Source organism: Triticum urartu, chromosome 1 (genome assembly GCF_003073215.2).
Source record: "Triticum urartu cultivar G1812 chromosome 1, Tu2.1, whole genome shotgun sequence".
In the NCBI taxonomy this organism is placed as follows: Eukaryota; Viridiplantae; Streptophyta; class Magnoliopsida; order Poales; family Poaceae; genus Triticum; species Triticum urartu.
The window spans coordinates 334,891,305-334,918,275 of NC_053022.1; the positions used below are offsets into that span (position 1 = coordinate 334,891,305).

Sequence of the window (26,971 nt, forward strand, 5' to 3'; positions counted from 1 at the left end):
GCACGGCCGTGACTCTCGCGAAAGCACAACCGTGCCTCTCGCAAAACCGTGACCCTCGCTAAAGAAAAAAAAACAGAAAACACGTTTTTTTCGTTTTCGAAAGGCATGGTCGTGACTCTCGCTAAAGCACAACCGTGCCTCTCGCGGAAAAAATAGTGACTTTTGCGAAAAAAATAGTGACTTTTGCGAAAAAAATGGAAAACGTGTTTTTTTCGCGCAAAATTTTTTTTGATCAAAAAACTAAGAAAAACCGGAGGAAAACCAAAACATCGAAAAAACCCGAAAAAAACCGTTTAAAAAGCCAAAAACGTGTGTGGAAAAATAAAAAAATAAAAAAAATCCGGAGGAAACATCCAAAGCGCGACACGTGACGAATGACTGAGAGCGCGTCAAGTGGCGCTGATCATTGCGAGGCTCCCGAAGGAGCGCTCGTTAACTAGTTGCTCCCCCCAAAACCGGGATCAGTGAAACGCGCAAACGGGCGGGCCCATTTAATCGCTCGCCTCGCCATGTCTGTGCGTTTGCACACAACTTGCCGCAAAGAGCGTAGTATAGGGTTTCCCCTCTAATGACGCTGAACAATAGGCTGGTGCAGGTCGTTAAGAGGGCTTAGCGACCGGAATACAGTGTTAGAGGGCTATGTAGCCCATAAAAAATCGATAGATTCAGACGTTAGTTTTGATGGATTATGTGTACGCATAAAACTGACTTGGGAATCACATCTACAACATTAGGGTATGTTGTTTCTAACTTTGATTTATACACTATTGGTATTTTTACTCTGTATGTTGCAACAACTAACATTCATGAAATGTCATTGGGGTATATATTTCGCTTCAAGCGGAAGTACAAACAAAGTAAGGAAAAATATACAGTATATAAGTTCGCTTCAACAATGCATTAGCAGACACAAACGGCAATCAATTTTCACTGTTACAACAACCGGTGCTTACTCACGATTTTTCAGTATCACTCCAGTCCATATATATTGGTAAGATTTTCATAATGTTACAAGATTAATTCTGTATAAGTGAGGACTGTATATGTGAAAAAATTCCTTGTTTACAACTAAATCTCTCGTTACTGCTGGCTGCTCAGAGTATTGTGCACCTGTTCAGACCAAGGGAGGAGAAAATCCGCCTCGCAGAAGGCCAGATGCGGCCAATAAGTCCTGGCCTCTCTTCATCAAAGGCATGATCTGACTCTGCACTCGGAGGACTAGACTTCCCGCTTCCATTTCTATCCCTACTTGTCACTGCCTCGCCAGACCCTGCCGTGTCGCCACCATTCTTGGACTCCACACCAACTTCAGATATCTCTCCTGGCTTCTTGTCAAATAGTCCTTTGAACTGCTTCCTTGCCTTCTTTTCAATTTCCTTTGTTTGTGCATCAACTGTTAGTTACAAACTTTGAACACTATTCCCTCCGTTCCTAAATACTCCCTTCGTTCCTAAATATAGATCTTTGTAGAGATTTCACTATGGACCACATTCGTATGTGGATGCATTTTAGAGTGTAGATTCACTCATTTTGTTTCATATGTAGTCCATAGTGAAATCTCTATAAAGACTTATATTTAGGAACAGAGGGAGTATAAGTCTTCCTAGAGATTCTAATATGAAGTACATACCGACTAAAATGAGTGAATCTACACTCTAAACTACGTCTATATACATCCGTATGTAGTCCATAGTGAAATCTCTAGAAAGACTTATATTTAGAAATGGAGGGAGTATGAGTTTGTGCATGTTCTGTTGCATACCTGTTCCTTCTGTTTAAGTTTAACAAGGGCCGCTGTAGCATCAGGTTCCGAGGACTTATCAACGGTTACCATCTAATGAAGCGATGCCATTACATATAGATTAGGCCTCTACCAACCAAACATGATTCTGAAGCATGGTGCCACTAACCTTCTCAAAATCGTTCTTTGCATCATCAAAGTCCCCACCTAACATGTATGACATTCCTCGGCGGTAGAGTGCTTTGACATGCACAGGATTTGCATCAAGCACCTGTTCAAACACAAGTAAATCAAAACAACAGCAGGATAATAATGTGAACCTTGTGCAAATCTATACTTTGCAGAGGCTGATGTAGCAGACTTGAATGGAGTTCAGGAGGTGAAGTGCAAAATTGCAATCCATGAGGGAGTAGAGCAAAACTGTAAGTCCATTTGACCTTTGATCCCCCAACCCTAGTCCATCCGACCTTCACCCAATGGGCCATGTGGCTGTTTTCATGGTAGCACTGTCACAACCTAGATTATGGAGCGCATAGTGGTGGATGGTAGGAGGGCGAGGGCGAGGGAGTTTAGGCTTGGCGCCTTGAGGATAGATCTGTTCTGGAGGAAAAACGTCCCCTTTTACCGAAAAAGGCTTTCACCCCGCTTTATATATAAAGCAACGATTCTCAACAACCCGGTACAAACACCCGCCAACACTACACACGCACACCCAAGGCAAGATACATAGGCGCTGAGCGCAGCAACAACATCCCTAGAGCTACGAGAGCAACCGGGGTCCTCAACCGTGAACACGCCACCGTGAAGAGATGAAGCCACATATGACGAACCGTGCCTTCAGGAAGGAAACGGCACCAGAGCACCGCCACCGCCTAACCCGAGGATTAGAGTTTCCCCTGGAGCAACACGACGGGCAATGATACCCGCGACGACGCCTTCAAGGGAATGAGCTTCGCCGCCGCCGGTCCGTCCGAAGATAGAACAGGTTTTCAGCCCGGCCAACACTCACCGCCACCGAACACCACACCCCGGCGACCACGCCGCCCACACGGCCATGGCCACCGGGCAGCACCAAGCCATGGGCTCTGCCCATGAGCACCACGGAACCACCACCAGGGCCACCGCCCCGACATCCAAGACCTTGACACCCCACTCGAGACCTCCCGCTACCCCAACCAAAGATACCCCAACCAAAGATACGGGCGGAAAGGATCCACCTTTCGCACCCCTGGGCTGCCCCCAACGCCTCCATCGACCCGTCCTGCGGCACCGGGCGCGAGGCGAGGTCGGTCCTGCTGCCGGGCGCGAGATGAGCTCGGTCCTTGCTGCCGAGTGCGAGACGAGCGATGGACCGTAGCCAGGGGAGGACCGAACCTTCGACGATGGTAGCAACCAGACGACGAGGAGAGTGACCGAAGGTCGAAACGGGCCGCCTACAAACGAGCCGACGCCGAAAAAACAGCCGCCGCCGCAGCCGAACTGCCGTGATGTCGGCTCAACGAATGGAAGCCGCCACACCCAGAGGGCCGAGCCACCCCGCCGCCGCCGCCCACAGCCGGAGCAGCCACCACGCCGGGCCACTGCGCCAACCCGTGCCGCCCGCCGGAAAAATGCATCAGATCCGGCGGGCGCACACCCACCACCAGCAGCCCTAGCCTGCCTCCAGCCCCCGACTAAAACCAGAGGAGAAGAAGGGCGAGACCCACACCGCTGCGCCGCCACCTCCGCCAGCAGACCACCACCGCGGAGATGACCGCCCGCAGCCCGCACCCACCGCGTCTGGATCTGGCAGCCTGCCTTCACCACACTGGCCGTGCACCACCAGGGCATGCCTGTCACGCCGCCATCGCACCCGCGCGCCACCACCAGCGCCGATGCGACGCCGCGCGGTGGAGCCCCACGGAAGCGCCGCCACCAGGTCCAGGGCCGTCGGTCCACGCCGACCACCCCGCATGAAGAGACGAGAGAGGCCCCGCCGCCGCAGGCAGCGATCGGGCTTTGCCCGGCCCCGCCCTCTGGCAGCGGGGAGGGAGGATCCCCTTTTCTCTGTTTATTTCTTCAATACCTAATTACATGTTAAATTGTATAGCTTTATAGTGCAGCTTGGCAGTAGGCTAGGGAAGACTTGAACCGACTCAACTAATCAAACAAACTAGACATGGAAACCAATAAGGACCTATCCGGACGGGTCCAGTACCCCATGGCGTGAGAAGCTATGCCCAAGTTCCTTTCAGTGAATTACCTTATTGCACGCTTCAATAGACTTCCTGTACTCACCCATCTTCTGGTAGCAAGCAGCTACATTTAGATGTAGAGAACTCTGCATTTGTAACAACATAAAAGGTTTAACAGCAACAAGTAGAAAAACATATACTACTAATGGGAGGAGAAATGTGTGTGCGCGTGGGGTGGTGGGGTGGTGGGGCGGGGGTGATCTAGTGGTCAGTGCATCAATCGGTATGGTAGGAGAAAGCTGGAAAATAGAGTATCATCGTACTCTTGAATTGGCAAAGATTTTCCCCTCTTCATCGTCTTGAGGATGCACGTGGTTATACTCCCTAAGCAACTACATCCATAGAGGGTAGGGAAACCAAAGTCAGCAAAAAGTTTAAGAGCTGTTGGCATGGCTTGTTTCACATCCAAGCATTTTCTTTTGACAAGCAAAGTAAGTTTTAGCATGACTTTTCTTTTTATAACTGGAAAACAGAAGGGGAGCCCCAAAATAAAAGGGTACACTATATTAAAAGAAAATGAGCACAAAGGTATCCACAGCATATTTACAGAAGGAAAAAATTAATGGACCCAAACAAAAGGGGGGAAACAAACATGGATTTCCGTGGACACCTGCATGGAGTTGCATACTTTGTGCTATCTCACTGAATACATGGGGCTGCACAAAAAAATCTAGAACTGACAAAAAAGATCTCCCAACCCCCCTGTAAAATGCTTTTTGCCATATACTTTGCATCATGTGAGCTAAGCTCCGCCAAAATAATAATCTTAGTACAATGAGATATCCTGAACTCCAGCACATTTATCCCAACAACATGAATTGCAGAATTTGCATGGAGCACCATGATTAAAATGAGAGTCAATTTATAATTAAGAACCACAACGGCATGCTCATGCCGTGACGTTGGCATAGCTGTGGTGTTATCTCTTGTTTATTGTCAATATCGCTTTAATTCATTTACATTTAACATTTAGATTCAAATTGAAGAATTTCGACACTTCGCACAAACCTCAGGCTCCACTGAGAAAACTAGTGGTGCGGAGCACCCTAGGGTCATCACCATGGCTTTGGCTTCATTGCCAACACATCACATATACTAAGGTGAATTCCATCCTTTATGTGTGTCTACTTGGTTCTCTCATGGGTGATATACTACTTGACCCTCCTTCATGCATACATAGGTTTGAGCTGAGCTTCACGCAAGTCAAGGAGGAGTGCGCACAAGAGTACGCCCACACCATACACAGATAAGCTTGGAAGCGGAGATGGAAGAGAGAAGATGGGCAGCTGGAATCCAGTAGCCAGACTATCCAGCCTATAGCCGGACAAAAACCTCCTCTGGATCACCATCTGGCCCTTCGTCTGGCTACCACGCGCAAGGCAACGGAAGCTAAATTGGTGAAGTTAGACTGCCTGGCTTGGAACCCGGACAGTACAGCTCCTAGAGCGAGCCCTCCGAGTGGCGCCTGTGGAAGCCCTGATCCGGACGAGTTGCAGGCTTGCGACCCGGACAGGCCAGCATGTGCCTGCGTGCAAATCTGGCCCACGAGCTATGTATCCCCTCTCTCACCTCCCCCACTTAGCTCTTCGTAGCTAGGACTATATATACCTTTCCCCCACCTCCTCTCTAGGGTTAGCAAAGCAGAAACTAGATCTTGAGAGAGCATTGCTCCTTGACTCCTTGTACCTCCTCTTAGAGGATCAAGCCCTCCTAAGGGAGAAGAATCCCTTTGGATTACCAGGACCTCCACATCCTTTGGATTGGAGAAGACCATCTCTCAAGACCCTCACATATCTTAGAGATTGGGGAAGGACTACCCTAGTTATCCTTTATTTTCTTTGTTTTTCTTGGATCTACATGCACCTCATGTATTGGCTTGTGATCTGAGGGATACTTGGTGTGGATCTTGTCCAATTAGTGTTCTCTCGTGTTTTCTTGTGGATTTGTCCCGTGTTCTTCGTGAATACAGACAATACACCCCAAATCCCTCTCCAATTCGTGAAGATCAGGCCACCCTAGGGGTTGGTCCTACATCAACCAGTTTACTAGATCTCGTCAGTTTTGGACAAGACAGGTTTCCCTCAACCCCAACCCTTTTTTGTAAAAGAAAAGGAAGTGCATGGTGCACTTCTCCAAAAATCTGAAATGAACTCAGCAGATGTAGTGTCAAATTTAATCTGTATATTGAGCAATCAATTCTGGTGGGTAGCAGATGAACTTAGGCACTTAGCACATGCTATTTTGGCCTATTTTTAGCTCTTTTGGACTTTGCTTGTTCTTATATGTTGTCAGAATGTTAAACTTGCATAAAGAATGTTTATCCGCCTTTGTTTTCGTTTTCAGGGCTTGTTGAGCTGTGCCCTCAGCAGAACCCTCCTGTACTCTATGCTGTGTGACTTTGTGTGTGTGTGTGTGTGTGTGTGTGTGTGTGTGTGTGTGTGTGTGTGGGTGGGTGGGTGGGTGGACATTTGTGATACCTTGTGGCCGTGGTGGTTTGCTTTATTTATAAAGCGGGGCGAAAGCCTTTTTCGGTATATGTTGTTAGAATGTTAAACTTGCATAAAGAATCAAAGGGAAATAATATAACACCGACATACAACATGAATAGACTGGCTACTCTTCCTGGCCATGCCCGGGAACATCTTTGCAAACAAGAATAGTTGTTTTTAGGAAAGATGTAGAGACACAGATGAATATCGCTACCTAAGACTCAATTTATATAATAAATAGAAGTAATCAATTTATTGCACAGCAACTTCAAGTACCAGTGGACATACCTTCTCGTATTTTGCTTTTGCAAGTTCAAATTTTCCTTCTTTAAATAGTCTGTTACCCTGTGAAAGCGATTCTGTTTAAAGTCAGTTGTCTAAAATCTAAAACAATAATGAAGTACCAGATCAAAATTATGAAATACTTTGTAACTAAGTGCTGGTTGAATGTAGGCTCAAACTCTAGCAAAAAAGAGAGCTCAAAATCACTATAGACTAGACCCAGCTGATGGCCCAAAGGAAAGCTCAGGATTCTCATAAGCCTATACATCTAATGGCATCTTAAACCAAATAACCATCTTCAGGATTGCAAGACACTTGGTTGAAATTCATTTGACATGTTGCTCTAGCAAACAACATTTAAATAGCAGTTGAAATAATTTGTCCAAATAGAAAGGAAAGAGAGAAACTAAATTTTTATGCAAAGATGTCTCATAAGTTTCTTGCATATACCCATTTTCTGCAAAAGTGCATTTACGACAGTCTTGTTGAAGTGTATATGAGGATTGCCTAGCCATTTCCATCAGCCCGGACTTTTGGTTGTGTTGGCTAATGCATGAAGCTTAACATGGTATCAGAGCCCAAGGTCTTGACTTCAAGTCCTGACTTTCGCAATTTATCTAAAAATTGCTGCTGCCCCCCTCTCTGTCCACGTATAGGCCTCTCACGTGTTGACTTCCCGCGTCACAAGTGAGAAAAGGTGTTGAAGTGTATATGTGGATTGCCTAGCCCGCCTAGCCCTTTCCATCAGTTCAGACTTTTGGTTTTGCGTTGGCTAGTGCATGAAGCTTAACAAGTCTCACTCGAATACAAATTGGCGGGATTAAAGATAATATAATCATTGTAAGTATACCGTGTTCTTAATTTTATCTGCCTCTTCCATGATTTCTTTGAAGGTCAAGCCAGTCCAATCCTGCATTTGTACAATGATCATTTGAGAAAAGAAAATTCACTAGTTAAAATCATATGACAAGCATAACCAAAGAAAAAATATATTAAATATATAAATAATAGAAATAATTCCGTAGGTAAATGTTGCACTGAGTTATGAGAAAGCTCCCAAGGGAAACTATTAGCATTTACCTGTGCACATATGTGACGCATGTAACACAGTCTATTATGGTACTATGACACCATAAAAAGCAACAGAAAAACAAATGGTTTCATACCTTGGGAACTTCAAATCCAAGTAATTCAATTTCCCACCGAACATGAGCTCCTTCAGGAACATTCGCTGGCCTGTTGCACCATATCCGATTATTCAAAAAGCTTCATTGCCAAAAAAATTACGAATGTAAAGGTTGATACGACCTTGGGAATTTATCATACGCAAAATCTGGAGGGCAGGTGACAATAGATTTTTCACCAGGAAGCATTAGTCGAACACACATTTCAAATCCTTCAGGAACCTACGACAATGCATCAAAACATCTGTTACTCTTCTTCAATTGATAGGATGAAACATATTTTAACATTCAATACTAGAGATATGTAGTAACAGAATTCTAAGAGAAAACGATAACAGGAAGTGTATAGAAGTATTGCTCCCTCCGTCCGAAAAAGCTTGTCCCTCAAATGGGACAAGCTTACATCCATTTGAGGGACAAGCTTTTTCGGACGGAGGGAGTACTTATGTGATAACAAAGTCCCATTTTATTTTTTCAAGTAAGTATGTAATAGTTCTAAGAAAGGACAATAAGTATACAGAACCATCAATTTGGAAGCGAAGCCCTGAAACCCTATTGGGAGTTCAAATTATTAACATATACAAAGTTTAAAGGTCGATGCCATATGTGATCAACTTTCACAGTTTCTGTATTGTAAATTCTTATTTTTGAACTAAATAAAGTCTAAGTGATACTTTAAAAAATAGGAAACAAAAGTAGGATTCGGAGACCCATGGTTCTCGAAACAAAATGGTCGGTATTATTTTTGTTGTCCATTTGCCACATTCTGATAGCAAGATTTAATAAAGTAACTAAGATTGATTATGTAGATAAAATAAAAGCTATAATATTTACCAATCCTTCTCCAGAACAGAACTCCAATGGTTCCCCATCATTATCAATTTGTGTATCATAAAATACTGACTTTGGTTCATCAAGGAGCATCCCCTTGTAATGAACTCTTAACAAGCTATCATGAAGGGGGCAGTCCATAGGAAATTCACCTGATATTTTGGAAGAAAACAAAAAGCAGCTTAAGTAAGCGTGTTACATGGTAAAACAAGAACGGGAAATGATAACTTCATGTACTACTCATCAAGATTAAAAATCTACAATGACCACCCTATTAACGAACTTGCACTTATAAAGTAAAATTAACATGATAAATAGCAAATAGTTTTGTCTAATTTCTCACTCCTTAGTTATGTTCTTAATCTGTATTCCAGTATCCTTTTAGACCTATTACTTGAATCAAACAGAAAACCATCCATCATTCCAAGTAAAAAAAGGACAACAGGAGATAGGGAGATTTTAAACAAAATAGACAAATGTGCTATTACATTTATTACCTTTTAGATCTGTACTTAATGGATTTTCTACTAATAAAGTAAAACATTGAAATTCTTCAAATGGTAAAAAGAGCTAAAAAATGTGTATCCTCTAAAGTATCACAGTAACCAAGCACAAGAAAATCGAAAGGTACCAGTTTTCAGTAGGTGGACACACAGGACAGAAAGTAACACTTCCGGTATAGTTCTGTGAAAGATAAATTTTGCTACACTACAAAGGACAGAGGGAAGAAAGCAACATTTATAGTATAATTCTGTGAAAGATAAATTTTGCTACACTACAAGGGTTAAAGGTGTTGGGACCAGAGGGGACATAGGTAGTATCAACATGTAAAATACAAAAGGTTACCAACCACTTCCATCAACTACACGGCGCTTTATGAGGCGTCCATCACCAAGCATATCCCTCACCTATTATTACATCACACAAACTGTTAGCATAACTTTGTATGTTATACGCATAGTTATAGCTAAAAGAAGATTCTAGTGATGAACAAATGAATCACAGTAAAGTATAATACAATTAGGTGCGTATTCGATAAAGTAAACTAGAGTAAGAAGCCTTCAGTGTGTTGTATCTACACTACCAGCTATAAGAACCTGTGTGCATTGAAAAGTTAGGTAAGCTGGAGTACCTATGATGGCCCTATCACCCCTTACCAAGTGAATTTATTTTTATAAAAAAATGTCAGTTATCCATATTGGATATTTTAGGCCATGACACAACTCTAGTATCAATATCCAGTTCTCTACTGCTTCTTTAAATGAGCCAGAAAATCATAATAATTCGATTTTGGTCTTCAACTTTCTCAAGTAACATGAGATTTCCAAATTTCCTAGGTAATAAATTTCTTCGATGTATTTTAAAAGCCACAAATATTGATGGTTTGCCAGTCGTTAGTTGTGATTGGTTAGATATGGAAATTGACTAGGCTACCTTGCATGCTTTAGACTTTTGATGAAGCGAATTGTGGGTCTAGCGCCTTGATTTAGATTTATGTTATAATGGATAGTAGACCATGGTGTGGCATCACAAATGATGGGTAACAAATTACTTCATTATACAGCCCATAAAATCAGTTGTAGTGTAGTATATGAATCATAGTCATTTGGTGATAAAAGAAAGTATGACCAGACAAACTTCATCATCCTCAAGGAGAGCATGTAATTCCATCAAAAACACAGCCCGAATAAAGCAGGAATACTATGGTATGTAACGGAAACCCCCTAGAAGACCATAGGCCGTAATTCAAATTCTAAACAAGTGTTTAATGGAAGTGTCTAATAGCTAATTATGACTATACCTGAGTAAACTGAACAAGTTCCACCTCAAAATGAACTTCTTCAAGGCCTTCAAGTTGCGGCATTACTGAGGACTCTGTCAAATAGGTACTGGTAACATAAATAGTTGCTTTTTCCTTGCGTGCCATTGTTCCAATTCCCATCTCAAGGCCTTTAGGTGCCTAAACTAAAACAGGAAAAAAAATGCATAGCAAACAGAAGTTAGGAGAATCAATGGGAATGATATAGCTTTTTATGCATTTTAGAATGATAGAATCAGCAGATGAGTTTTACATTACACCAAGTATGCTAGACCTAAACTAGATAGCCCAAATAATTCGTACAGTGGGCACCATGTGGTTCTCAAATACTCCCTCTGTAAAGATATATAAGAGCGTTTAGATCACTGAAGTAGTGATCTAAATGCTCTTATATTTCTTTACGGAGGGAGTAAGTTGCAAATTTGGACAGAAGTGTTTAGACAAGCGCATGATATACCTATATCTTGCATTCCTATAAGATACAATAGAATGTCCAAAAGCGCAAAATTAATACCCTATGCTGTTACTACATGCAACAAGGATGCCACTGACCTCAGATTTACCCAAAGTGAAGAAATATGGCACTTCTTTACTGGGAAGAATTTCTTTTCCATCTGCTGTTCTTGCAGTTATCCTGGAGATGACAAACAAAAATGTCCTAGTTAAATTATTTTTCATAAGAAGGTAAGTAATATCATAGTAGGCTGAATATGTAAATGCAACTGTTAGGAAATATGCAACTTGTATTTCCTGGGGGCCAATGGCCAGTATATATATAGATGTACAGGTGGTAAATATGCATGAAACCCCTCATACAACAGGGAAATTATACAAGCTATAATGGAACATAGTATAACTCTAACCCCCCCCCCTCCCTCCCCCCTCTTCAAACTCAGGGTGGATCCACAACACTGAGTCTGGAGAGATAAAATCCATGTTGCGCTCTAGTCTGGGCCTTCGTAAAATCCGCCAACTGTAACTCGAAAGGCACATACTGAAGAGGAATAACCTAATCCTGCACAGCAGCACGCACAAAAGAAGCATTAACACCAATATGCTTGGGGAGCTCATGCTTCACCTGCACTGTTTGACAGGAGGGGAGTGGGTGTAGTGACAGAAACACCAAACTCCCGAAGTAAGTAACCATCATAACCAAGTCATAACGCAGCCTCCGCACTCAAATGGGAAACTGCAGTCTGTTTCTTCATCTTCCACGCGATGAGAGAACCAACAAGAAAATAAGAAGAAAGTGAACGGCTATCTGAGGGACCACTAGCCCACGAAGCATCTGAATAGGTCTGAAGCTGTAAAGAACTGGAGCAGGAAAAGAAAAGACGTTGAAAGATCGTGCCACGAAGATATCGTAGAACACGAAGGTGACTACAGTGAACCGAAGTGGGAGCAGAAACAAACTGGCTCAAAATGCCCATGACGCGTCAGATCAGACAAGGGACCATCAGAAGCACGGAGTTGAACATTGAGCTCCATGAGAGTGTCAACAGTGCACTTATCAGTAAGAGCAACACGAGCAAGAAGATCCTAAATATATTTCTCTTGGGAAATAAAGAAGGTATCAGAGGTAGAGGAAACCTCAATCCCAAGAAAATAGCAAAGAGAGCCAAGATCAAACATAAGAGACTGCTCACTAAGACATGCCTTAACAAAGGCATGTCTTAACAAAGGCATGCTCACTAAGACTGCTCACTAAGACATCCTTAACAAAGGCATGTACTCATGGTTGTCACCGGTGATGATCATGTCATCAACATATAGAAGAAGAGTTGACCGAGTCGGCCCGATCTGTGGAGGGTGACAAAGCATCCCAATCTCCGAAGAGCGTTGACCGGGGCGGCCAGATCTCTGGAGGGGACGAAGCAGCCCAATCAGGAGGCAACGCTGACCGGGTTAGAGAAGTAGTGGGCTGACAGAGGAAAAGGGCAGCTGCAGTCGGCCGAAGAGCGGCAGCCGATGCAAGATGGGAAGCAGCAACCGACCAAAGAGGGGAGAGCAGCGGCTCGACAACCACGTGATTAGGCAGTCACTTTATGGTTTTGATCAATTGGGGTTGCACAGTCGACAACCCAACATGCCAACTGTTAAGCTTCATGCACTAGCCAACGCAACCAAAACTCCGAACTGATGGAAAGGGCTAGACAATCCACATATACACTTCAACACCCCCCCTCACATGTGACGCGGAAAGTCAACACATGGATAGACTCAGAGGTATGGCTCAAGAGGCCTATACGTGGACAATGGGGGGCGACAACAATTTTTGGATAAATTGCTAAAGCCATGACTTGAACTCAAGACATTAGCTCTGATATGGCTAGGCAATCCACATATGCACTTCAACACCCCCTCTCACATGTGATGCGGGAATTTAACACATGAATAGACTCGGAGGTATGGCTCAGAGGGGGGCAGCAACAATTTTTAAATAAACTATGAAAACCAGGACTTGAACTCAAGACCTTAGGCTCTGATACCATGTTAAGCTTCATGCACTAGCCAACGCAACCAAAAGTCCGAAGTGATGAAAAGGGCTAGGCAATCCACATATACATTTCAACACCCCTCTCACGTGTGACACGGGAATTCAACACATGAATAGACTCAAAGGTATGGCTCAAGAGGCCTATACGTGGACAGGAAGGGGGGAGCAACAATTTTTAAATAAACTACGAAAGCCAGGACTTGAACTCAAGACCTTAGGCTCTGATACCATGTTAAGCTTCATGCACTAGCCAACACAACGAAAAGTCTGAACTGATGGAAAGGGTTAGACAATACTTCAACACCAACATCATAGAGGAGGTCAGGGTATACTTTCTTTGAGAAATAGTTATTCCTTTCCAGACTTGACCACTTCTATACCAAGAAAGTACTTGAGTCGACCAAGATCTTTAACTTCAAAGGTCTTACTCAGACACCCATTTAACCTTGCTATCTCTCTGTCAACATCACTGGTGATAATGATATCATCAAGATAAACTGCAAGGATGTTTATTTTCCCTTTAGAGTTTCTATAAAACAATGTATGATCACCATTGCATTGTCCATACCCCATGTCACACACCGCCCGTCTAAACTTGTCAAACCAAGCTCTTGGAGACTGCTTCAGTCTGCAATGGGCTTTCTTCGGCCTGCATACCTCGCCAACAGTCTCGGAAGTCGAGAACTCACGTGGAATCTCCATGTATGCCTCCTCTTGCAAGTCCCCATGCAAGAAGACACTCTTCACATCAAGTTGGTGTAAAGGTCAGCCAAAATTTGCTGCACATGAGATCAGAACCCTCCCGGTGTTCATCTTTGCTACTGGAGCAAAGGTCTCATAGTAGTCAATGTCGTATGTATGGCTATCCCCACCCCCCCACCCCCCCGGTCGCCGCCACAAGCTTTTCTTTGTACCTTTCAACCTTTCCTTCTGCATTTTGCTTCACAGTGTATACCTACTTGCAGTTGACTGCCTTCTTTCCTTTTGGAAGGGGTGTCAGTACCCATGTCTTATTCTTACGCAGAGCCTCCAGCTCTGCCGCCCGCCACTTTGAGTCCTCCTTGCCTTCTTCTAGTCAATCGGAATTGACACAGACTGAAGAGAAACAATAAATGCTTTGTGGGCTGGAGATAATGCTTCATGGGAGACGTAATTTGCAATATCATCGTCATCGAATCCATACCGTTTCTCCGGTATCCCTGCTGTTGCTCGAGTTCTCCTCAAAGCAATTTTCTCCTTTAATTGATCCTTTAGCCCAATCCCCGTCAGAGGAGATGGAGATCACATCATTATTACCCTGTTGTTCCGTCAGTGGTTGATCTAGTTGCTCCCCTTGATGTGCAACACCATCATCTCGCTTCCGTGAATACACCTTTAGCTACTCCTCTTGCTCTGCTGTCCACCTTGGCACACTACCAATCTGAGCTGGTGCACGGTTCCGTGAATACACCTTTAGCTCTCCTCTTGCTCTCTTGCCCACCTCGGCACACTACCAGTCTGAGTCTGTGTGCCAACCTGCACATCATCAGTGGAAGCTGGTGCTTGCATCGCAGGAGCCACATGAGTTACTAAAGGTGATTGTTGCATCTCCATTTGTGTGTACTACTCTCCCCTCTTGACCAATCTCCGGAGGAGACATTGGTCAAGTTCTTCAAACAAGACACTGAGATAAGTTTTCTCACCATAAAGGGTTCCGATTCACGGAACGTAACATCCATGCTCACAAATGTCCGTCTCTCAGACGAACTCCGGCATTTGTACCTCTTTGTCCTGAAGAATACCCAATAACAAAACAAGTGCAACAAAACACCTTGGGGAGAACTGGGAATTTATTTTCTGTGAAAACCAACTCACACGGTGATTTCATACCCGTCACCCGGGATGGCATGCGGTTGATGAAGAAGGTGGCCATCATGACAGCTCCACTCCACGGGATCTTGGGCATATTCAGGATGAACATCAATACTCATTTGCAGTTTCAGATTCAGTCACAATCACTCTATTGACAAGAGACTCCATCTCGTCTTCTCCTAGCTGTGCCACGAGTCTGCAGTAGGCTACAGCCAAGTGAACAAAAAGAGCCCTAAGTCTAACCATTGGGCAGGACGGTGTGACCCAAGGGTTTGCCTATTTCGTGTCTAGGAGGTCGAGTATGGATGGGGTATCATTGAGGAAAAGACATGTTTCCTTCGGTTCCAAATCCATGATGGAGCTTGTCCCGTGCCTCAGCGCAGAGGGAGTGGCCACAACCATTGTTCTCAACAAGTCAGCGAATTCTTCGCCGCCCGCCGGAGATGCCGCTGTTGCCGTAGATCTTATCCATGACAGCGCCTTGAACCAAACTAGATGCCAAAAGACGCAGTCGATCATGTCTAGGAGGTCGAGTATGGCTGGGGTATCATTGAGGAAAAGATATGTTTCCTTCGGTTCCAAATCCATGATGGAGCTTGTCCCGTGCCTCAGCGCAGAGGGAGTGACCACAACCATTGTTCTCAACAAGTCAGCGAATTCTTTGCCGCCCGCCGGAGATGGCGCTGTTGCCGTAGATCTTATCCATGACAGCGCCTTGAACCAAACTAGATGCCAGAAGACGCAGTCGACAAGCAGGTGGGTTCATTTACTCGTGGTTTTTGAAGGGAAACTGCAAGGGAAGCCCCCAACAGTATAAATAGGAACACAAATTCATGTCCATGAGGACTTGAACCCAGAAGTAGGATTGCATTCACTCCCCCGACCAAGTGAGCTAGGCTCACGTCCTTATAGTCTCAGTGGTTTGTATCCCCTCATCCCTTTCTGTGCAAATTGACCATTATATGTTTGTATCATCAAATGCAACTACAATTTCAGTTTACACTTCAGTTTTCTAGTAGTCATATTAAAGAAGTCAATTATGTAGCATTTGGGCACTAACCATAAAGAAAGAAAAACTATGTGCTAACGCTGCCAAGCACTAAGCAAATTTATTAGATTTAGAGTAAAATAAACATTTACCGTGCTGTCACTTCATATGGTTCTCTAGGTGTTTCCCACCCCTTGCCTTCATCAACTATCTGCCACATCCAAAGGGCAATGATAAGTTTGCCACAATGCTGAAGCATCTGCTCTCATTTACTTGACCTCTTATTGTATAACCAACAAAAAAAGTCTAACATGGGAGTAAAGGATGCCGATAACATTTGGGGAATCCCAAACTGAATATATGAATCCTTTTACTATGCTAACTTTGGAAAGCACAAAAAATATCAAACAGGTGCTCCAAACATAAATAAAATAAAGTATTTAAAAATCCCAACTGGATAAAACTGAATATATTTTATGCTATCAATATAGAATGTCTGTTTACCTTCTTTACAACCCCTAAATCCTCAGTCACGACCTGAAAGAGAGAGAAAACTAGAGTCAATAACCGAATCGAATGTGGCAAATAATATTATTATGTGTCTGATTGGTATTCTCTGTGACAAGAGAGTGCCACAAAAGCTTAAAAGGCAAGTTCGACAGGACGGCGGTTCGACCCGTAATGTTGTATGACGCTGAGTGTTGGCCGACTAAAAGGCGACATGTTCAACAGCTAGGTGTGGCGGAGATGCGTATGTTGAGATGGATGTGTGGCCACACGAGGAAGGATCGAGTCCGGGATGATGATATACGAGATAGAGTTGGGGTGGCACCAATTGAAGAGAAGCTTGTCCAACATCGTCTGAGATGGTTTGGGCATATTCAGTGCAGGCCTCCAGGAGCTCCAGTGCATAGCGGACGGCTAAAGCGTGCGGAGAATTTCAAGAGAGGTCGGGGTAGACCGAAGTTGACATGGGTGGAGTCTGTTAAGAGAGACCTGAAGGATTGGAGTATCACCAAAGAACTAGCTATGGACAGGGCTGCGTAGAAGCTTGCTATCCATGTGACAGAGCCATGAGTTGGTCGCGAGATCTGATGGGTTTCACCTCTAGCCTACCCCAACTTGTTTGGGACTAAAGGCTTTGTTGTTGTTGTTGATGTGACTGATTGGTACTAGGCATTGCAGTGAGTACAAAGCCATGGAGTCAGGAAATCAACTACCTGGGGCATAGTTTTAAAAACCGGACCGGACCAGCGGTCTGATCAGAAAAATCAGAACCGGAGCCTTGTCCGTTTTTTATGACGCATTGGTCTTTTAGTAAAAAAAACAGGGAAATATTAAGAAAATGGTGCATAAACTAGGGATCAAACCCTTGACCTTGAGCCATGGCACTCTAAAGGCCGAATAACCAACTGGGCTAGCAACACTTTGTGATTTATTAATGGATTACATCAAATATTATGTCTACCCATTTGATCTGGGGTCATTTTTTCTGAAAAATTAGCTTAAATATTGCTGTTTTTGGTTGTCAATTAACCAATGAGCTGGTGGTCTGACCGTTGAAAATCTGAATCGACAGTCTCACCGGTTCGGTTTTTAAACCATGACCGGGGGTTAGAAGGAGAGAAAAATAATTAGGGCATCGACTTGGCGAATGGAGCTTATATGAACCATATGTTTATCTGACCAACATGCTTACTTGCGTGTTGCACTTAACTCAATAGTTCCCATAGGGGATGCCATGTCATGATCGATATCATTCACCTAATCATGAAAGATAGAAATACAAATCTCTATCGTTCACACAGTTTATTATGCTGTATACTGATACATTACACATATGGTGATGTTGTAGTTCTTCGTGAGATATATTGGCCCAACATCCTAGATGGTAACAGAAATAATCGGTAACCATGAAAGCCATCATTATGGTGTGGGGCAAGCATCGTGTGCAAACAGTAGCAATGATGTGCACGGCAACAGCAGAAGGATGCATGCAGGGCGAACAGCTCTTTTAGGTGGCTATTATGTTGCGAACAGAGTCTTAATTAACATAAATTGCATAACTCTTCAGACTCATATCATGCTGAAATTGATCGATTTAGAAGTACAAAAGGAAATTAATGGCTGAAAATATATCAGAACCATTGTACCATCATGATTCCGAAATATATACAACGTATCATGCTCCAATCATAACAAGACTAACCTTGGCTTTAAAGAAATCCAACATCTCAACCTCAAACTGAAGCTCATCATCTTTTGGGAAGCCATCTGGAGGTGTAACCGGGCAATCATCCTCTGCATAGTGTATTTTCGGCTCCATTTTAAACTGAAAAGATAGATTGTGACCACGGGGTGGGGGGGGGAGGGGGGGGGGGGGGGATTAGAGACAGCAGTAGATATTTGCAAATTCAGGACATGCATATTTGAACCATAGCATTCTCAGAAATATGTGCCCTTCCTACAACATTCTTGTTATTTAATTTACAAGTTGCACTCTGTTTAACAGAATACCATAGCAATTTCACCCTTCAGCATCGTTGGAAAGCCTTCAGCAAAGCCAAGGATCATTTTGCTTTTCCCCAACACAAATCTGAGTGGGATTCCTTTTCCTGTTATAATAATAATGGTAAAACGAGATGATTAGAGCCCCAATACACTGAGCTGAGTACCTAAAAAAAGAGAAAGGTATAGATACTAATAAATGCATGTGGCAGTGAAAGTGAATTATAAGATAGATATCCTAACAAAAGTTTTTACATTTATCTCGTCTAACCTAATATATGTCGTAATGCAAGATGAAAGGAAGCATAGTGTAAGTGCTTTTACTGGAAGGGTTAACAAGCAAAGCTCGATATCACTGAACTGTTTTTTTTCTTTATTCGCAGCATGCACAAACTTTAATGTTATATCTGCTATTAGAAGACTGCAAATCTGTAGCTTGATACTTGAAAGCTACACCGACTGGAAGATGGCTATGGAAGCACTAAATTTCTATGAAGATAAGAATCTGTCGAGTCCGAAGCATCCTGATGGTGTTTGTAAACTAAAAGAACTGTATATATGTAGTGCTGTGCTAAATGTGTTTTGCCTAATCACCTCCATGTTCCCTTCTTGTAGAATTCACAACAATGCCCTCCATGGTTCGAATAGTGCAATGAAGTATGACCTGCAAAATGACTAGAATTAACAAAGAGTTTGACCACGAAATGTCCCACTGTCTCCTATAACAAAAAAAAAAATCAGAGATTGTCCAGTGAAAGGTCGAGAAAGCCATCACGAGGGCCCTGAACATTTATAGGACATAAAGGCACATGATTTCGTCTGTATTATCTTGAGTGCTGAACAGCACCTCAAAATTTGAGCCGTGATGTGATCATCCGTTTTTAAATGAATAGATGGATATTGCACAAATTGATGATTGGCTCGATCAACTAGAATTAAAGGACTTCTTCATTATTCAACAATAACAGTACAAAGGCCCTAAACCCTAAAACCTTTTTATATTAAGGTAAAGCATTTCATGAAAACCTTTGCAGGAAATATTTCCATTGAGCACCAGCTTTTTGTCATATGACTTCCAGTATTTAGTGATGTAGAACTAGAGGTATTTGTCATCAGAAAATACATAGAGTTATAAAGCCAGCCCAGCCCACCCGGTGACGAACAAACTTCTATCCTGAACAAACATCATTCAGAGACATCGTTACTAGGTACTCTCAATTCAATGTACATACTTATTCTTGACATTGTTTGTTTTGAGGTTGCTTACCACATACACCATGTGGTCAATGTACATACTTTTTCAATTGTTCATAAGTTAGACTAGCAGTAGCAATAAAATTCTCGAGAGCATTGGGCTTCCAGAAAGGCTGAGGGTAGTAAGATGGCAAAAGTTTGATTCACAAAGCCCTATGTCACAATAGTCTGCAGCAAATAAAGGTTTGGAACGAAGGGAAAATAACCGGCCCTGACCTGATCTCCATCTGCAGGAGTCGCGTCTCCCCTGCCTGACCGGATAACCGCCTTCATCAAACTCCCAGGAGTAAGCTTCTCCCTCCTGCAGCACAACCAAGGCATGAATAAAACCCATTTGCAGCTTACTACTCCCTCCGTTCCTAAATATTTGTCTTTCTAGACATTTCAAATGACTACTACATACGGATGTATGTAGATATATTTTAGAGTGTAGATTCACTCATTTTGCTCCGTATGTAGTCACTTGTTGAAATGCCTAGAAAGACAAGTACTCCCTCTGTTCCGAATTACTTGTCTTAGATTTGTCTAGATACGGAGGCATCTAGCACTAAAATGAGTCTAGATACATCCATATCTAGACAAATTCAAGACAAGTAATTCGAAACGGAGGGAGTATTTAGGAACGGAGGGAGTACATTACTAGGTAGCTAAGTAAGAACTTCCGCGACTCTGCCCCTGTTATCCAGCTAAATTCCGCACGTTGAACAAATTCTCTCTGCCCAATTTTCTGATGCATGCCTCGCTGCAGAGTCCCTAGCCGTACGGATTGCCGCGGGGGGGGGGGGGGGGGGGGGGGGGGGGGGGGGGGGGGGGGTAGTGCTGACCTCTTCTCGGCCGCCTCCTCGGCGGGCGATTTCTTCTTGGCGGGAGCCGGCGGGGGATCGTCGTGGGACATGGCTGAAGCTCGTGGAACAGCGGCTGATGCAGATACGGAAGGAGGAGGGGATCGATCTCCTCTCCAATCGCGTATGTGTGCGTTTAATGGCAGAGCTGGGAGCAGTTGAGGTAGGGGCAGCGCCGCTCACCTAGACTAGACTGGGTTGGACTTGGACGCTTCAACGCTCACGGCCGGCGAAGGATCCAAAGAAAAACCACGCGATCCGGTTGGCCAAACATCGCATAGGTCCATATAAGTCCATAAGACCATCTCCCCCCCAACAGACCCTCCTCAGACGATTTTGTCGCGCCGGCATCGGAAAAACGGCCCAGTCACGCCAAAAGAAGCCTCGTTTTTCGCCGGCTCGGGGCGAAACTGGTGCCGGCGGACCCAGGCCGAACCCGGCTTCCTGGGCGTTTGGGGCGCCGGCACAAGCAAAAAGGACGCGTGGGTCCGCCCTGTCGGCGAGGCGAGCGCCTGTTCCCGCCGCTTCTTCCCGCGTTTTCCCCACTTCCCTCCCGTACTCTTCCTTCCTCCCGCCAAACTCCCTCCCGCTCGCCTCCCTCCCAGTCGGCCGCCATGCCACCGAAGAAGTACGTCGCCCCCCGCGCGGTGGCAACCGCGACCGCCTCCGTCGCCCAGCCGAAGCAGAGGAAGCCGAGGGCGCCGCCGACCAAGCCACCGGGCATGACAAATGCCGAGTGGAGGGCGGAAGTTCAGTGGCGGGAGGCTGTCACCGCCGACCGGCGGAACAGGGCCATCGCCAAGAAGGCCCGCGACAACGCGGCGCGCGCGGCTGCGGCTGCCTCGACGGGCCAAATCGAGGCCGAGGCGGCTCACGCGGGGATGACGAATCCACCCGGAAGCCACGCCCTGGGGTCGGCAAGGCGCCGAATTCAAGTACCTCCACGTCTACAAACGCATTGACAAATGCGAGAAGTGGGCAAAGTTCGACGCACCCTCGACAAGGCCAAGGAGACCTACAAGCCGGACACGCCGACTCCTGGCGCATCGGAAGGGCGGCCGGACGGCAACAAAGTTGCCAAGAAGGGAAAATACGCCGACACGGCCACCGCTCGAGTGCAGGAGTCCATCGAGCACTGCCTCGCCGACGCGCAGGCCCGGGCCGTCCTTCGTGAAGAGAAGACCGAGGCGCGGTGGTCGGCGTTGATGTCGAGTGGCGCCGTCAAGCTCGACCTGCTCCGGACGAACGTCGCTGCGAAGAAGAGAAACACCGACCTGGCTTTCCTGCTGGGCGGGACGGACATGCTCCAGAGCACCGACGAGGCGGTCAAGACGTGGTACTTGGCGGAGCGTGGCCTCATCCTGAACCAGCTCCCCTCAAGAAGGCCGCCGACGCCGATGCCGACGCACACGCCGACGCCGCCGCCAAGCCCGCGTGACGACGCCTCCACGACGCCCAGCACCACCGAAGTCGCGCCGGCGCCGCCCAGCGCAGAGGCTGCTCCGACACCGCCAAGCCCACGCACGCCAACTCCGCCGACACCTGGGGCAGAGCCCGCTGAGTGATGCGCACGCGAACTTCTGTCGCTCTATTTTTTTGTACGCCGAACTGTGGCTTGCGATCGCCCGACTTGTGGCGCCTTTTGTGAGCGGGAACGACCAAGTTCGAATTTTTCGCGTCCTGGAGGCGGCGCCTGGGGGCGTGACTGGGAGCTAGGTCGCCCCCAGGGGCCGAACTAGCGTCGGTTCGCCTTCAGACCGCCCTTTTTTAGCACCCTGGGGGCCGAACGACTGGAGATGCTCTAAGTCCTACTAGCACATATGCCCGTGCCTTGCAACGGGGAAAACTAATGTTTTGCACAAGCATAATGTCCCACAGTATCGGATTCATTATGAAGAACATGTTGCAACGCATCATCGTCCTTCTACAAAATGAACATAAAAAAATGGTAAACGTTTCCAGACGGCGCGCCGGCCGAAGATTCGACCGGTCACGCACGCCTCGTGAGATAAAAACAAATCCACGCATCTAGTGAAGCCCCGCACCGCTCTGTCCCTTTCTCTTCCTTATCTTCTTCCTCCGTTCTAGATTTTTCTCGCTACAAATTCCCATCGGCCATAAATCCCCTTCGGGGCTACCCACCTCTCCCTTTCCTTCTTCCGCCTCCTTCGCCATGGGCGCTCCCCACCTCTCCTCTCCTTTCACCTGAAGCCGTGCTAGCTGGGGGTCCCCGGGGGCCGTGCTGCGACGGGCAGCGGGAGGTGTTGGACCTCCGGTGGCCGAGCTGCGACGGGCTTCTCCAGCGCCGATCGGCAGCTTCGACCCAAGCTGCAACGGTCTGCATCCAGTGCCGGAACCTGCGCGTCCTGGATGCTACCACTGGCTGCAGCGATGCTAGAACCAGCACGACAGCAAACTGCAACCCCGGTTGCGTCAAGTGCTGGAACCAGCGATCTCCGATGCTACTACCGACTATGTCGGGTGCTGGAACCAACTTCATTTTTTGCTGGAACTTGCTTCTTTTTTTGCTACAATTATGTTTTGTTTTTGCTGGAACTGGCCCATGCTTTTGCTACCACTCACCCGTCCAAGTTTTTGCTACCAGGTGATTTTCGCTGCAACTGATGAACCATTTTGCTACAACCGTTTTGATTTTTTGTTACTACTGGTGTTTTGTCGATTTTTGCTACATCCATCTTCTGTTTTTCCTGTCTTTTTTTGCTACAACCATATTTTGATTTTGCTGGAACTGAAGACATTTTTTGCTACATCCACCCACGGCGGTGTTGCTCAACGGCAGCGATGGCTTTTTTTGTTACAACCGTCTCAATTTTTTGCTACTACCGGAGATGCCATTTGCTACCATCAGAGTTTTTGCTACTGCCAGAGTCTTTCTGGAAGCATCAGGAGTTTTTGCTACCACCCTTTGTTTTTGTTGGAACCATCCTAAAAATTTGCTACCACCGTCTTTTGATTTTGCTGGAACCGTCATTTTTTGCTCCGGTGTCGGCGGTGAAGGCGGGTGGTGTTTTGGTTCGCCAGAGGCGGTGAGGCTGCGAGCGCCGGCGACAAGCAGGGGCAGTGGTGGTCCAAGCGAGAGCAGCACATGCCAGCGTGCGGGATCCCGCGAGCGGCGGCGGCGCTTGCTTTTTTGTTTCTCCTCTTTTTTCCCGTGGGGAGGATGGCGATAGGAGATGCGGGGCAGATCTGACAGTTACGCGCGTCCAGATCGAGCGGCTCTGGTTTGACTGGCTGAAACGTTCCGCCGGTGCGCCGGCGCAGAGTACTGCCCTAAAAAAATACGTCGCAATTTAGTCGTGTTCATATTTTCTTTATGGGGTGTAATGTCCCACTGATTTCATTTAAATACAATCCTTTTTAATGACATTTAAGTATGATCCTTTCATAATTACCATGAAGTCCTCACCTGTTTTAGTCGGAAATCAAATCCTTCCTTTTCTAATTTAATAGCCCCAACACATTAAGGCCTATAGATCCTTTCTTTTAATTATCCTACCTTTTTACCTCAAATCCTTCATATAGAATTTATTAAGACCACAGTCTTTCTAATAGTTATTCCACCAATTTACCCATAATCCTTTCTTTAATTAGCCACATTTGTTTAAGTATTATATTTAAGCCCACAATCCTTCCTTTATTAGCTCACTCGCTTAATTAGCTCTCCCTAAACATGAGCCTTGGACCTCACCCTTCCCCATCACCCTTCCCCATCTACAGGAACGAAGGGCGATTTGTGCGAACCCCGGGCTCTCCACCTCGCCATTGCCGAATCGGCGGCTCCCTCGCCCTCCGCCGGACGCTCCGGCGGCGGGAGGACTGGGGAGACCCGATTTGCAGCGTGTACATAGTGTAGGAGTGCCTAGGGAGCCAGCCGGTGGCGCCGTGGAGGCGGCAGTGCGACTTGATCGGCTTTTTGCAGTTGTTGGTCTCCCCTTCGACGGCGAAATTCCGGTGGACCAGCTCCTTTCTTCGTGCTCGCTGCTCGGTGGAGAGGCCGTGCACGGTTCCCCCATGCCGGAGATCGAGGGATGGCGATTCCGGCGATTGAAGATCTGGAGAAGGAAGGCGATGTTGAGCGGTGCAACGACGACGGCGGCCATGGGTGTAGGTCCTCAGGGACCGTTGATCGGAGACTTTCTGTTTTGCACGGGGGCTGCTTCGATCCAAGGCGTCAGCGAGCAGCGGCGAACGACGCGTCACCGGCTCGTCCACGGCGTCGGCGTAGTCGGGTTGCAGAGGGGCTTGGTTGTAATTTCCTTTTCTGTGTGGACTTTCAGTAATTTGGCCGTTTAATATCAACTCCTTTTCTCGCAAAATAAATAAATAAACATGATGACTGCCACTCGTATATTTAGAGTGAGTTGGGATTAGTAAATATGAAAGGTGCATAAGTCTTTGTTGTTACATCTAAGAGATAGACAAGAGGTCTTGTGTTCAATTCCCACAATGTTGATTTATTTTGAACCAATTATTTTTCGCGGTCTCTCTATGAAAGCCCATAAAAGACCCATCAATATACAAGTAACTGGCCCAGATCACTTAACGTGTGTAAACCAAACGTAAAGAACAAAACCAAACCGAGAATATCTATTCCTTTTAATAGTAGGTATAGATAAGCGCGTAGGTCGCGCTGGAGCAAAGCCAACGGGATAGATAAGTTTTCTTGTTTACTATGGCGCACAAAGCTAAAGGTAATGTAGATCCGAACACTTTGTCAAATTCGAACATGAATATTATTTTGCAAAAGTGTTTTTTATAAAGCGAACACTTTTCAAATTTGAGAAGAAAAATAAAAAGCTCGAACATTTTCTGAATATGTGAACAAATTTAACACCTTTTGAAAATCACGAACATTTTTAATATGTGAACAATTTTGTGTTAAACGGAAATTTTTTTGAAGCTCTGAACAAAAATTTGGAATTGCATACATTTTTCGAATCCGTGATCAATTTTTGAAACAAGAACATTTTTTCAAACTCAGAAGAAAATTTGAAAATGAAAATATTTTTTAAATTTTCGACCATTTTTTAAAAAACATGAACAGTTTTTATGAAATCAAGAACATTTTTTAAAACTGTGAAATATTCTTAAAACAGTTAAAAGGAACAGGAGAAAAAAAGCAGAAACAACGAAAAAGGAATATGAACATTTTTAAATTCCAAAAAATAATTTGGATATATGAACTTTTTAAAAATTGGCGAACACTTTTTGGAACTCCCAAACCAAACTAGAAACAGAGAAATTTTTACAGATTGCAAACAAATTTTGAAATGGAAACAATTTTGAAACAATTAAACAAAATTGGAAAATACGAACATTTTTCTTAAATTTTGCGAATGAATTTTGAAAAAGGAACATTTTTTCAAACTACTAAACAAAATTTGGAAGCGCGAACATTTTTTCAAATTATGAACAATATTTGAAAGGTGAACATTTTTATAAAATATGCGAACATTTTTATAAAAAATGGAGAATTGTTTTTTGAATTTGGAACAAAAGATAATAACAGGAACATTTTTTAAACTTCTGAACATTGTTTGAATTTTTGAACAAAATTTGAAATTTTTAAGAACAAGAAAGAGAAGAAAAATGAATTACAAAGAAATAGAAAAAATGAAGTAAAGAAACAGATATACGGAAAATAAAAGGTTTTTTTAAAACAAGAACATTTTATGAAACTACGGAAGAAATTTGAAAACGTGATTTTTTTGGAAACACAAACATTTTTTGAAAAACGAGAATTTTTTCGAACTCCCAAATTTTTATAAATTCATTTTTTTTATAAATATGTGAAAGATTTTCAAGAAACGCGAATATTTTTTGAAATAAAAATGAAAAGGATAAAAAGGAAAGAAAAAGAAATAGAAAAAAGGAGAGAAAAGAAAAAAAGTAACATGAAGAAAAAGAAATTGAGACAGGAAAAAAACCGGTTCAGGAACATCCTAGAAAGTTCCCAAAACCAGAAAAAACCGGTTCAGGAACCTCATGGAAGGTTCCCAAAACCGGGATGGCAGAAGCGGTGGGCGGGCCGGCCCAGATCGTCCCTTGCTCGCGAATGTGTGTGCGAAAGCTGAACAACTTGACAACATGCGTCACATAGGATTTTCCCTCCTAACCGGCACTTACAGAGTGTGAACATAATTTTGGCCGTGGCTTCAAATTTTATGAATGTGTTATGAGTTATGACAACACATTCTTTATGGGTACTGACTAGGATTATAGTGAGCTGCCCTAGTGATGGGCACCATTTTGAATTATCGACTAATGTAACTTTGGTCTTAATAAAAAGCTTCAAATGTTTTGGTTCAAATATATACTTTTCCATATTGGTTGGGTGACGTGGTGATCAAAGAATTTGAGTTGCAGGGTGATCTATCAATGAATTGAACTTTATTGAAAAAGCACTCGTTACCAATCGAAAGTTTATTAT

At 44.6% G+C, this 26,971-nt stretch overlaps 1 protein-coding gene across 2 annotated transcripts; it reads right to left on the minus strand.

Moving 5' to 3' along the window:
• Positions 1–875: 875 nt before the first annotated feature.
• Positions 876–20,774, minus strand: LOC125510608 (peptidyl-prolyl cis-trans isomerase PASTICCINO1). Of its 2 annotated transcripts, XM_048675837.1 has the most exons (20): positions 20,503–20,774; positions 19,895–19,979; positions 19,019–19,088; positions 18,434–18,531; positions 18,126–18,248; positions 16,421–16,453; positions 16,069–16,127; positions 11,133–11,214; positions 10,563–10,721; positions 9,612–9,669; positions 8,765–8,913; positions 8,055–8,152; positions 7,913–7,982; positions 7,597–7,656; positions 6,753–6,809; positions 4,239–4,307; positions 3,984–4,061; positions 1,911–2,012; positions 1,763–1,834; positions 876–1,376 (listed from the first exon to the last, which is right to left on the minus strand). In XM_048675837.1, the coding sequence occupies exons 1-20, from the start codon at positions 20,571–20,573 to the stop codon at positions 1,095–1,097; spliced, it is 1,875 nt and encodes a 624-aa protein (XP_048531794.1). In that variant the 5' UTR covers positions 20,574–20,774; the 3' UTR covers positions 876–1,094. The 2 variants fall into 2 exon arrangements, with proteins under 2 accessions (XP_048531794.1, XP_048531802.1); XM_048675845.1 differs by lacking the exon at positions 4,239–4,307.
• Between the last annotated feature and the right edge of the window lie 6,197 nt (positions 20,775–26,971).